The following is a 13,990-nucleotide window of genomic DNA, read 5'->3' as shown; positions in this document are numbered from 1 at the left end:
TGGAATCATAGATTGGGGCACCTGGGTGGCTCGGTTGGTTGAGTGTCCCGACTTTGGCTCAGGTCATGATCTTATGGTTTGTGAGTTCGAGCCCTGCCTCGGGCTCTGTGCTGACAGCTCGGAGCCTGGAGCCTGCTTCAGATTCTGTCTCTCCTCCTTTCTCTGCTCCTCCCCCACTCATGCTCGCTTTCTCTCTCTCTCTCTCTCTCTCTCTCTCTCTCTCTCTCAAAAATAAATAAACATTAAAAAAATGTTTTTAAGAAGGGTGGAATCATAGAATATTTGGCCTTTTGTGTCTGGCTTGTTTCACTGAGCATAATGTCCTCAAGGTTCATTCATGTTGTAGTACACATCAGGATTTCCTTCCTTTTTATGACCTGATAATATTCCATTGAACAGATACACTACAGCTTGTTTATGCATTCATCTGTTGGTGAATGCTTGGGTTGTTTCCACTTCTTGGCTATTGTGACTAATGCTGCCATGAGCATCAGTGTACATCAGTGTCTGTCTCCCTGCCTTCACTTCTTTTGGGCATAGAGCTAGGAGTGGAATTGCTGGCCTTTTTGAGTGTATGCTTGGGAACCTTGTGTTTACAAAATTTCTCAGTTTTGATGCACCTGGGTGACTCGGTTGAGCGTTCAACTCTTTATCTTGACCCAGGTAATAAGATTAGCTGCATCAGGCTCTGGGCTGACAACCTGGAGCCTGCTTGGGGTTCTCTTTCTCTGCCTCTCCCCCACTCGTGTGCACTCTCTCTCAAATAAATAAACATACAAAAAAAACAAAATTTCTCAGTTTCAATTTCTAATACAGTAAACGTTGGTGGATATAATCCTCCTACACCAAAGGTCTTTGGGGTCCTCAGAAATTTTAAGCATTAAAGGAGTTTGAGAATGAAAACATTTGAGAACTGCTTAATGAGAAAGAAGTGCTTATTTTGGTACTGTGGCCTTTGCACCTACATGGTTAGGGCATAGCTTATTCTGAAAAGTGTCAACAATCCATTGGCTAAGAAGAACTTGTCTGTGTCTCCCATTTTATAGCCAGAATACAGGCATTACAAGAGAAAGCTGGGGGCAGGACCTTGGCAAAAGCCAGTAGTGGGAAGAGGAGGTGACTATTTTTGAGCAACTTCAGATTTGGCAGAAATTGTGCTGGCTGCTTTACAAAGGGACTTGAGAGGATAGCGAGGAAGAAAAGGAGAAGGAATGTTGATCTGTAGCTAGAGTTATGCCAGTGAGACCCATTAGAATCCACAGCCGACCTACCAAGCAACTGTGTGTCAGTCCCCACCATACGAGGCAAGCTCTGTCATGTCCTGGGTCTACCTGCTTTGTTTACCACTCTGGCCCAGGAGAGTTGCCTGGCACAAAGTGGCGCTTGGTAAATATTTTTTAAATGAGTGATTCACATGTATTAACCAGTGACTCACCCATTGGATTGCTGTCTGAAGAGCCCCTGCACTGCAGGTGAATCAGGAAGGGAGAGAACCTTCCCCACAGATATCTGGGAACTGATGACACTTTGTTACCAACTTAAAGAATTGAGGAAGAAGATCTTTGAGCAGTTCAGTTCATCTGACATTTAGTGAGTGTCCCACGGAGCTGGGTGTTGGGTATTGGGTGGAAAGTAAAGATTTATCCTCTAGGACAGGGTTTGGCAAAAACTCTGTAGCTGGCTGGTCTTTTTTTTTTTTTTTTTTTTTTTAATGTTTATTTTTGAGACACACACACACACACACCTCAAGCAGGGGAGGGGCAGAGAGAGAGAGGGAGACACAGAATCTGAAGCAAGTTCCAGGCTCTGAGCTCCAAGCTGTCAGCATAGAGCCCATTGTGGGGCTTGAACTTGTGAACCTCGAGATCATGACCTGAGCCAAAGTCGGATGCTTAATGGACTGAGCCATCCAGGTGCCCCTGTAGCTGACTGCTTTTTTAAAAAACCTGTTTCTGCATGTATCAACAGTTCATTCTTTTATATTGCTGAGTTAAGTAGTCTGGTTTGTGGCTATACTGCAGTTTGTTTATCCATTCACTTACTTTGGACATTTGGGTTTCCAGTTTTGGGATATTACAGATAAAATTACTCTTAAAAATTTTTTTTTAATGTTTATTTTTGAGAGAGGGAGAGACAGTGAGAATGGGGCAGGAGCAGAGAGAGAAGGAGACATAGAATTTAAAGCAGGCTCCAGGCTCTGAGCTGTCAGCACAGAACCTGACATGGGGCTCAAACTCACGAACCATGAGATCATGACCTGAGTCGAAGTTGGGAGCTTAACCGACCAAGCCACCCAGGCACCCCAAATAAAATTACTCTTTGTGTAGATGTGTAACTTGGGTAAATGCCTGGAAGTGGAATGACTAGGTCATATGATGGGTGTATATTCAGCTTTCTACAAATGGTCAAATTGTTTCCTTTTTTTTAATTTAGTTTTTAAATTTAGTTTTTAGTAGTGTCTACACTCAATATAGGGCTCGAATCCTCATGATCTGAGATCAAGAATTGCCTGCTCTTTTGACTGAGCCAGCCAAATGCCCCTGTCAAATTGTTTTCCAAAGTAGGTGTACAATTTTACATTCCCACTAGCAATGTAGCAGGGTTCCAATTACTTCACATACTTATGAATACTTGGTATCATCATTCTTTTTAATTTTAGCTATTTTAATAAGTAGGTAATGGTATCTCATGGTTTTAATTTGTATTTCCTTAATGACTAATGATGAGCATCTTTCATGTGCTTTTTTGCCATCTGTGTACCTTCTTCAGTTAAATGTCCTTTAAAATATTTTGCCACTTTGAAATTGCGTGGGTTTTCTTATTAGTGAAATTTGAGAGTTCTTTATATATTCTGGATACAAGCCCTTTATTAGATAGTTGATATACATGTGTTTCCTCGCATTATGTGACTTGTTTTTTCATTCTCTTAACAGTGTTTTTGAAGAAGAAAAGTTCTCAATTTTGGTGAAGTCTAATTTATCAACTTTTTCTTTTATAGGTCGTACTTTGGCAGTGTGAATCGAAGAAATCTTTGCTGAACTCCAGTTCACAAAGATTTTCTCCGATGTTTTCTCATCAAAGTTTTATAGGTTTGCGTCTGTGATCTGTTCTTTTTAATAATTTTTTTGAATGTTTATTTTTGAGAAAGAGAGAGAGAGAGACATAGTACGAGCCGGGGAGGAGCAGAGAGGGAGACACATAATCTGAATCAGGCTCCAGGCTCCAAGTTGTCAGTACAGAGCCTGATGTGGGGCTTGAACTCAAGTGCTGTGAGATCATGACCTGAGCCGAAGTTGGGTGCTTAACCGACTGAGCCACCCAGGCACCCCACATCTGTGATCTATTTTGAGTTAGATTTTGGTACAAGGAATGGATCGAAATTCTTTCATTCTTCCTTCTCTATTTTTTGATGGATGGATATCCAGGACCATTTGTTGAAAAGACTGTTCCTTCCCTAGGGAATTGCCTTTATACTATACCTTCATTGTAAATCACTTATCCACTTATGTGGGCCTATTTCTGGACTCTATTATGGTTCCATTGATCTTGATGCCTGTCTTTGATGCTTATGGCACACTGTCATGTTTACTGTACCTTTACAGTAAGTCTTGGAATCAGATAGTGTAAGTCCTCCAACTTTGTTCTTCCTTTTCAAAGTTGTCTTGGGTATTTTTTTTTTTTTAATTTTTTTTCAACGTTTATTTATTTTTGGGACAGAGAGAGACAGAGCATGAACGGGGGAGGGGCAGAGAGAGAGGGAGACACAGAATCGGAAACAGGCTCCAGGCTCTGAGCCATCAGCCCAGAGCCCGACGCGGGGCTCGAACTCACAGACCGCGAGATCGTGACCTGGCTGAAGTCGGACGCTTAACCGACTGCGCCACCCAGGCGCCCCTGTCTTGGGTATTTTAAGTCCTTTGTATTTTCATGTGAATTTTACAGTCAGTTTGTCAATTTCTAGAAAAACCTGCTGGAATATTGATTTGTATTGCATTGAATCTATAGATGGATGTGGGGAGAATTGACCTTAACAACGTTGAATCTGTTGATCCATGAATACTTCATATGTCCCCATGGGTTTAGGTCTTTAAAAAATTTCTCTTAACAATATTCTGTAGTGTTCAACATATAGGACTTGTACATCTGTCATTAGATTTATCCCATGGGATAAATACTGCTTTCCCATTTTTTTGTTTTGTTTTTTGTTGTTTTTTGTTTTTTGATGCTGTCATTAAGGTAATTTTAAGTATTTTAATTTCTGGAACGGTTTGTATAGAATTGGTCTTATTTCTTCCTTAAGTCTGTAGTAGAATTTTCCAGTGAAGCCATCTAGGCCTGGAATTGCTTTGGGTGAAGGTTTTAACTAAAAATTCAGTTTCTTATGTGGCTCTAAGGTTATTCAGGTTATTGATTTCTTTTTGAGTGAGCTTTGGCAGTTTGTGCCTTTCAAGGAATTTGTTCATTTCATCTAAATTATCAAACTTACTGATATAGAATTGTTGGTACTATTGCCTTACTATTCTCTCACTCCTTATTATCCTTTTTAATATTTCTGTAATCATAGTGATGACACCTTTCTTCTGATAGTGGTATTTTGTGTTCTTAATTTTTTTCCTGGTTAGTCTGACTAGAGATTTATTAATGTTATTAATCTTCTAAAAACATAGCTTTTGTTTTCCTTATTTTCTCTAATATTCTGTTTTATATATTCCACTCTAATCTTCATTATTCCTTTTCTGCTATTTACTTTGGGTTTCATTTGCTATGCTAATTTCTTAAAAAGCTGGGGATACTGATTTGAGACCTTTTTTCTTTTCTGATAAGAGTTTAATGCAGTGCATTTGCCTCTGAGAACTGTTTTAGTTGCATTCCACAAATTTTCATTGATTTAAAATGTTTTCTTATTCCCTTTTCATTTCTTCTTTTATCCATAGGCTATTTAGTAGGGTGTCAGTTGTTTCCATACAGTTGAGGGATTTTCCAGATTATCTGTCTGTCATTGATTTGTAATTTAATTCGGTTGTAGTCAAACAACATTGAATCGTTATAAATTTATTGGCAACTTGTTTTATGGCTCATAATATTATCTATTGTAAATGTTGTAAATGCTTATGGAAAAAATGTGTATTCTGTTGTCATTGGCTGGAGAGTTCTGTAAATGTTGGTTAGTGTTGTTTAGGTTGTCTATATCCTTGCCAATTTCCTGTCTGCTTCCTCTATCAGTTATTGAGAGAGGGGATGGAAAATTAGTTGTGAATTTGTCTCTTAGTTATAGCAGTTTTCCCTTCATATTTTAAAGCTCTGCTATAGAGGCATAAACATTTAGGATTATTTTATCTTTTGTCATTATTCAGTGACCTTATTTATTCCTGGTAATATTATTTGCTCTGAAGTCTACTTTGTGTGATACTAATTTGGCTACTCCAGCTTTCTTTTGATCAGTGTTAGCATGGTATATCTTTTCCATTCTTTAATTTTCCCCTATTTGTGTCTTACTTAAAGAGGGTTTCATTTAGACCATATGTAATTGGGTCTTGGGAATTTTTTTTTTTTTAATTTATGGGACAAATTCTGCTTTTTTTTTTTTTTTTTTTTTTAAATTTTTTTTTTTTCAACGTTTATTTATTTTTGGGACAGAGAGAGACAGAGCATGAACGGGGGAGGGGCAGAGAGAGAGGGAGACACAGAATCCGAAACAGGCTCCAGGCTCTGAGCCATCAGCCCAGAGCCCGACGCGGGGCTCGAACTCACGAACCGCGAGATCGTGACCTGGCTGAAGTCGGACGCTTAACCGACTGCGCCACCCAGGCGCCCCCAAATTCTGCTTTTTAACTGGAGTGTTTGGATCAGCTCATCTGTTTGATTAGGCAAAATTAATTAAAATCTGCCATTTTGTTATTTTCTATTTGTACCACTTGTTTCCTTTTTCTTTCTGCCTTCTTTTGGATTGAGTATTTGTATTCAGTTTTGTCTTCTTTGTTGGCTTATTTGTTAAAATTCTTGTGCAAGTTTAGTGGTATTCATCTTTAACTTTCTGCAGTTGACCTTCACGTGACAGACTGCTTTTTCTGTAGCATAAGCCTTGAAATGGTATGCTTCTGCTTTTCCCTTCCCAGCTTTTGTGTTGCTGTCAAAGTTCTACTTCCATTTTTGCTTTAAGTAATTCTAGGGTGTCTGCTTTTTTTGTTTTCAGAACTTAAAAGTGTTGCTCCAGGGGTGCCTGGGTGGCTCAGTCAGTTGAGCGTCCGACTTCGGCTCAGGTCATGATCTCATGGTCTGTGAGTTTGAGCCCCGCATCAGGCTCTGTGCTGCGAGCCTGGAGCCTGCTTTGGATTCTGTCTCCTTCTCTCGCTGCCCCTCCCTACTTGTGCTCTGTCTCTCAAAAATAAATAAATATAAAAAAAAAAAGTTTAAAAAGTGTTGCTCCACTGTCTTCCAGCTCGTATGGTTTTTTTTTTTTTTTTATGAGGCTGCTTTTTTTTTAATTTTTTTTTTTAATGTTTATTTTTGAGACAGAGACAGAGCATGAACGGGGGAGGGTCAGAGAGAGAGGGAGACACAGAATCTGAAACAGGCTCCAGGCTCTGAGCAGTCAGCACAGAGCCCGACGCGGGGCTTGAACTCATAGACTGCGAGATCCTGACCTGAGCCGAAGTCAGACGCTTAACCGACCGAGCCAACCAGGCGCCCCTAGCTTGTATGGTTTCTAATGAGAAATCTGCCATCGTCTTTGTTTTCCTGTGCTGACTATGTCTTTTTCCTCTGGTTACTCTCTCTCTCTCTCTCTCTCTCTCTCTCTCTCTTTAATGTTTTATTTATTTTTGAGAGAGCATGAGCAGGGGAGGCAGAGAGAGAGAGGGAGACAGGGGATCCAAAGCAGGCTCCACGCTGACATTGGCGAGCCCGATGTGGGGCTTGAACTCACAAACCATGCTCTTGTGACCTGAGCCGAAGTTGGACTGAGCCACGCAGGCACCCCGAAAGAGTATCTTAAGCTGGCTTCCATGCTCAGCATGGGATCATGCTCACCACCCTGGGATTGTGACCTGGACTGAATTCAGGAGTTGGAGTCTTAACCAGTTGAGCCATCCAGGCACCCCTCTCTGGCTACTCAAGATTTTCTCTTTATCACTGGTTTTAAGCAATTTAATCGTAATTTGCCTTAGACTAGTCTTCTTTCTATTTCTTCTGTTTGGGGTTCACTGACTGACGTGGATTTATGGGTTTTCATCACATTGGGAAGTTTTTTGCCATTGTTTCTTAAAATATTTGTCTGTTGTTCGTCTCCCCCTCCCCCTGCTCCGTCCATGTGTCCCACGGCTCACAGTTCATTTTTTCCAGCCTTTTTCCACCCTGTGTTTTATTTATTATTTTTTTTCAATATATGAAGTTTATTGTCAAATTGGTTTCCATACAACACCCAGTGCTCATCCCAAAAGGTGCCCTCCTCAATACCCACACCCACCCTCCCCTCCCTCCCACCCCACATCAACCCTCAGTTTGTTCTCAGTTTTTAAGAGTCTCTTATGCTTTGGCTCTCTCCCACTCTAACCTCTTTTTTTTTTTTCCTTCCCCTCCCCCATGGGTTTCTGTTAAGTTTCTCCGGATCCACATAAGAGTGAAACCATATGGTACCTGTCTTTCTCTGTATGGCTTATTTCACTTAGCATCACACTCTCTAGTTCCATCCATGTTGCTACAAAGGGCCATATTTCATTCTTTCTCATTGCCACGTAGTACTCCGTTGTGTATATAAACCACAATTTTTTTATCCATTCATCAGTTGATGGACATTTAGGCTCTTTCCATAATTTGGCTATGGTTGAGAGTGCTGCTATAAACATTGGGGTACAAGTGCCCCTATGCATCAGTACTCCTGTATCCCTTGGGTAAATTCCTAGCAGTGCTATTGCTGGGTCATAGGGTAGGTCTATTTTTAATTTTCTGAGGAACCTCCATACTGTTTTCCAGAGTGGCTGCACCAATTTGCATTCCCACCAACAGTGCAAGAGGGTTCCCGTTTCTCCACATCCTCTCCAGCATCTATAGTCTCCTGATTTGTTCATTCTGGCCACTCTGACTGGCGTGAGATGATATCTGAGTGTGGTTTTGATTTGTATTTCCCTGATGAGGAGCGACGTTGAGCATCTTCCCATGTGCCTGTTGGCCATCCGGATGTCTCCTTTAGAGAAGTGTCTATTCATGTTTTCTGCCCATTTCTTCCCTGGGTTATTTGTTTTTCGGGTGTGGAGTTTGGTGAGCTCTTCATAGATTTTGGATACTAGCCCTTTGTCCGATATGTCATTTGCAAATATCTTTTCCCATTCCGTTGGTTGCCTTTTAGTTTTGTTGGTTGTTTCCTTTGCTGTGCAGAAGCTTTTTATCTTCATAAGGTCCCAGTAGTTCATTTTTGCTTTTAATTTCCTTGCCTTTGGGGATGTGTCAAGTAAGAAATTGCTACGGCTGAGGTCAGAGAGGTCTTTTCCTGCTTTCTCCTCTAGAGTTTGGATGGTTTTGTGTCTCACATACAGGTCCTTTATCCATTTTGAGTTTATTTTTGTGAATGGTGTGAGAAAGTGGTCTAGTTTCAGTCTTCTGCATGTTGCTGTCCAGTTCTCCCAGCACCATTTGTTAAAGAAACTGTCTTTTTTCCATTGGATGTTCTTTCCTGCTTTGTCAAAGATGAGTTGGCCATACGTTTGTGGGTCTATTTCTGGGGTTTCTATTCTATTCCATTGGTCTATGTGTCTGTTTTTGTGCCATCCCCCCTGTGTTTTAATTTAGAGTTTTTATTGTTGTCTTCAAGTCACTCATCTTTTCCTCTGTAAAACTGAATCTGTTCATGCTAGGCCTTGTAGTTTTCATCTCTAGGCAGTGGGTTTGATTCTTTCTTAAAATCTTCCATATATACTTAACGTGTTTGGTTTTTCCTCTAGCTTCTTGAGCACTTGTAACTCGGTTTTAACTTTAATGTCCTTGTGTACCCTATCATTTGTACCATTTCTGAGTCAGTTTGATTGAATTCTTTAAATTTTGGTCATAATTTTCTGTTTCTTTGTATGTCTGGTAATTTTTTTATTGAATGCCAGACTTTGTGAATCTTGCCTTTTTTGGTTGTTGCCTATTTTTGCATTCCTATAAATATTCTTGAGCTTTGTTCTAGGATGTTACTTGGAAACAACTTGATCCTTTCAGCTCTTGCTTTTAATCATTGTTAGGCTGCGTTTAGTCTGGAGTTAATTTTTCTCCACTAACGAGACAGGACTCATCTGAATAAATTTACTTAATGCCCTACAGGTTATGAGCTTTTCCACTCTGGCTCCTGAGAACGTATACCATTTGTGGTCCTGCTGAACTGCAATTGTTGTTTCCCTGTTATCCTATAGGGTAGTTTTCTCTCCAACCTGGGGTAGTTTCTTCACACCACACACTGATCAAGTACTCTGCTTCATTCCCCGAGGGATTCCTCTCTGGATCTCTGGAGTTTAAAAAAAAAAAATTATTTTTAATGTTTATTTATTTTTGAGAGAGAGAGAGAGAGAGAGAGAGAGAGAGAGAGAGATCGAGAGATCGTGAGCAGGAAAGAGGCAGAGAGAGATGGAGACACACAATCCGAAGCAGGCTCCGGGGTCTGAGCTGTCAGCACAGAGCTGGATGCGGGGCTCGAACTCACGAGTTGTGAGATCATGGTCAGATGCTTAACCAACTGAGGCACCTAGGTGCCCCTGGATCTTTGCAGTCTTAACATCTGTGCATCTCTCTCCGGGACTTTTTGGAGCTGTTCTATGATTGCTTTTCCCAATTTTTAGCTGCATCCACTCACCTCCAAGAGTCTTCTGCACCCGCCCCCCACCCCCCCCAACCCCCCTCCCCAACCTGCCCTGGAGTCCCTCTTCCTGCTTGTAGCCTTGGAAATGTTCTTGAGGCAGTAAGGCTCACCTCATATGTTTCCTAACTCAGGGACATTATCCTTTGTTGTTTGATGTCAATGTCTGGAATACTGGTGTTTTCTTTTATGTTATCCTTTTTCTCCCCCTGGTTGTTTCAAGTGAATAGTTAACTATGCCTATAACTCCATCTTGGCTGAAAGCCTTTACAAAATATATACCATTGTGACTATTTTGTCAGTGTTATATATATATATGTATATATATAACAAAGGTTTTCCTTATGGTTAGATGGACTGATCTATCACCAGTGTGTAGTGGCAGGCAGAGAGGAATGAACACTGGATTCCCAGTTCCTTGCCTTGGCCCTTGTTCCATCCCCACCTCAGAGTGGAAGACTCTCAGATGTATGCCTGACCCTGGTGGGGATGTGGGTTGTCCCTCTTTGCAGAGCACTGAAGAGGCTCTACTGAACATACAGACACTGAGGCACACGATGCCCAACGTGGCTGTCTAGGGGTGGTGGTGAGGGGAGGGGTCAGGCCTAGCTTCCACGTCCTACCTGATTTGCTAGGTTTGTCTTCCTTGGTTAATTAGAGTGATGATTGCCTCTTGTTACTTAGGCCAGTGGTGGGACAAGACTCAGGGATGGGAATAGTTCCTTTTCCTTCCTGGATTTCAATGGAATGATTCCAGGACAAGGAAGACCCCAGAGGGAGCAGATAGAGCTGTGTATTTTCGTTCGTAAGTGAGCTTTGTTTGTTTCTTCTTCCTGTGTCATCGGGTTGGTGTGCAAGACCTCATCCCTCACACCTCATGCTTTTCCTTGGTTCTAGCTTTTTCTATATAGCAGCTGTTACCTCATTTCACAAGTCTGGTTTGAAGGACCAAAGAGTAAATATTTTTGTCTTTGCAGGTCATTTAGTCTCTGTTAGTCATTAGTCACAACTCTGCTGTTGTAGCTCAGAAGCAGCCACAGACCATAGGTATTTGTGGCTGTGTTCCAATAAAACTTTATTTAAAAACCAAGTGGAAAGAGCAGGAGTTGGCCTGGAGTTGTAGTCTGCCGACCCTGCCTCAGTTCAAGCTTTTACTTTGCTGAAATATTTAATATTTTTGTGTGGTACCTCTATTATAATTGTTTCCAGAAATCACTGCCAGTTCTACCTTGCTTAAAACACAGATATCATCATGTTACTTAACTGACTAAATTACCTCTGGCTATCTACAACATTCTCAGTAAGGGTCAGAGTCTCCACAGTCTGACCTCTTTTATATTTCTGGTCGTTTGTCAGCTCACGACCAGAAATATAAGTCTATTTGGCATATTTTCCTGCCTTGTGATAGTTCCATAAGCCTTAACTTTTTTCTGGAATGTTCTTTTCCTACATTAGATGTGTCCACTGGAATGTTCTTTTCCTACATCAGGTGTGTCTACTGAAACTGTCAACCTGCCTTGGGAACCCTGTTTACATCCACCTTCTTTAAGAAGGATTCCAGAGCCTGTCAGGTGCAGGCAGTTTCTCCTTCCTTCATGCTGTTTGAGCACTCCTGTGGTGCTCCCTACTTATTTGCCCTTTGTCAGAAACCTGTGTGTGTGTGTCTCATCCCTGTTGACCCAGAATTCCTCAGGAGGTGAGAGGTGTGCCCTCTTGTGACCTCTGTAGTCTAGTGCAGAGCCTGACTCGGAGCAGAAATGTCAAGTGTGTATTTGAGGTGGTGCATAAAGATCGATGTCTTGGGGGTGCATTGCTCTGGGGACTTGTGTCACGGGCACAGCTCTTGGCTCCTCCTTGGGGCACACGTGCAGGCCCCTGAGGAGGTGGGCTGTGGGCAGGCTGACTGTGTAAGGCCCACACTCATGGGTCTGAGCGGCGGCAGGACCCAGTGGTGGCAGGCTTGGCTGTCACAGGTCTCCACTGCTGCTGCGGCTTCCTCAATGGCCTCTTGCCCTTTGGTTCCACAGAACTGCGGTGCAACCCAGGGCAGTTTGCCTGTCGCAGTGGTGCCATCCAGTGCATCCCCCTCCCCTGGCAGTGTGACGGCTGGGTAACTTGTGAGGATGAGAGCGACGAAGCCGACTGTCCAGGTGAGTGTGTCGGGCAGGTGGATGCCAGTAGCCCTGCCTCTCCATGACAGCTGTGTGATGGGAGGGGGGGGGAGGATGACGTCTGCTGCAGCCAGTTCTGTATCCACTCATTGGAAGGTTATGTTGAGCTAACCCTCTCCCCTCTCTCTTTCTCGCTTAAAAAAAAATTTTTTTTTTAATGTTTATTTTTGAGAGAGAGAGACAGAGCATGAGCAGGGGCAGAGAGAGGGAGACACAGAATCCAAAGCAGGCTCCAAGCTCTGAGCTGTCAACACAGCTCTTTGTCAGAGAGCTCTGAGCTGTCAACACAGAACCTGATTCAGGGCTCAAACCCACGAACCACAAGATCACGACCTGAACCAAAGTTGGACGCTTAACTGACTGAGCCACTCAGGTACCCCTCTTTCTCTGCTTTTTAAAAATAGATGCCCAACATGGGCAGATCCCAGAACTTGCAAGATGGCAGGGTTGGGGCTGGGATGAGGCAAGAGGGGTGCCAAGGACGTCACATTTCAGAAGGCACTGCTGGCCCTGAGAGCAGTGCCCCTGAAGTGTGGTGCCCTCTTGCCTCCCCCCATGCCTGGCTCTAGAGATAGGTGCCGTTTGAGACTTCGCTAGAATCCTGCGGGTCATTTGGACTGCCTTGGCTCGGCCAGCCCATCCTGCTCACTCAGTCCCTAGTAATCTTTCACTTGGGGGTTTTCTCCTGACAGTGCATGGGCTCCTAAAGATCTATGCAGATGCCACAGAAAGTCTAAATTGTTGGTTCTCCATTTGGTTTCTGTCCCAGCACCTTCAGGGAGTCTGACATACCCATGAGTAACAGTGTTTGCTACATCTCTGGTTCTCTTGGGGGTGGGAGGTGGTAGTGTCTTCCCTGTGCTCATGCGTGTGTGGAAAACACATGCTTCATTCATGCCTTTCTCTTTTCCTGGGATTCTCTTGTTCTATTTTCTTTTTTTTTGTTTTTTTTTTTTAATTTTTTTTTTAACATTTATTTATTTTTGAGACAGGGAGAGACAGCATGAACGGGGGAGGGTCAGAGAGAGAGGGAGACACAGAATCTGAAACAGGCTCCAGGCTCTGAGCTGTCAGCACAGAGCCTGACGCGGGGCTCGAACTCACGGACCGCGAGATCATGACCTGAGCCGAAGTCGGATGCTTAACCGACTGAGCCACCCAGGCGCCCCTCTTGTTCTATTTTCATGTGGGCAGATCCTACCTGTCCTTCAGGGCTTGGCTCAGATGATACCACGGCAAGCAGGCATCTCTGAGCCTTCTGCCTGGAGGTTTGCTTCTCCCAGCACCTGCTCCTTCCCTGTGACAGCATCTAGAACCCCACTGGTAATTCCTTTTTAAGTGTTTATTTATTTATTTTGAGAGAGAGAGAGAAAGAGTGCATGCACTTGCCCATGTGAAAACAGAGGAGGGGCAAAGAGAGCAGGAGAGTGAGAATCCCAAGCAGGCTCCATGCTCAGCATGGAGCCCGATGCGGGGCTTGATCTCACAACTGCGAGATTGTGACCTGAGCCAAAATCAAAGAGCCAGACGCTTAACTGACTGAGCTACCCAAGAGCCCCAAACCATGGGTAATTCTCACCATTACCTGTACCCATGCTTGATCTTTCCTTCTAGACCTCCCTGAGAACAGGAGACCTGTCCTCCTAAGTGTGACCTGGCCTAGAGCAGAGATCCTTTTTAACATTCAGTAAATAGAAGGAGTGTTATAATTCCTGTAAGTCAGGTACTGAAGGAAAACCAATTAACTCCAACCAGGGAGATCCAGTAGGGTATCAAATAGGTGACACTTGAGCTGGGGACAGTTCTTTGAAGGGGCTTCCAAATAAGAAACAGAAGTGGTCTGGTCAGACTGAATTTGCCTGAAAATATGGCCATTTAGAGGGCATTCCTACCCACCCCCCGTCATCCCTTGAGCCTGTTCGTTGGATTGTAAATGTCTGTGGTCAGGTACTTGCCTTTCCAGATGAATTTGAATGGTGGCAGCTGGGGCAGA

General features: G+C 43.0%; 1 protein-coding gene across 7 annotated transcripts in view; it reads left to right on the top strand.

Moving 5' to 3' along the window:
• The window catches only part of DGCR2 (DiGeorge syndrome critical region gene 2), a 107,227-nt gene that overhangs the window by 24,217 nt on the left and 69,020 nt on the right, over positions 1 to 13,990 (top strand). For 4 of the 7 annotated variants that reach the window (XM_030292504.1, XM_030292503.1, XM_030292506.1 and 1 more), the window contains exon 2: positions 11,854 to 11,976. The exons of the other annotated variants lie outside the window; for them this stretch is intronic. In XM_030292504.1, the coding sequence (XP_030148364.1) occupies positions 11,854 to 11,976 (123 nt within the window). The remainder of the gene's footprint in view (positions 1 to 11,853; positions 11,977 to 13,990) is intronic. 7 annotated transcript variants of the gene reach the window in all.

Source organism: Lynx canadensis, chromosome D3, assembly GCF_007474595.2.
Source record: "Lynx canadensis isolate LIC74 chromosome D3, mLynCan4.pri.v2, whole genome shotgun sequence".
NCBI lineage: Eukaryota > Metazoa > Chordata > Mammalia > Carnivora > Felidae > Lynx > Lynx canadensis.
This window is presented reverse-complemented; position numbering and strand designations above follow the sequence as displayed.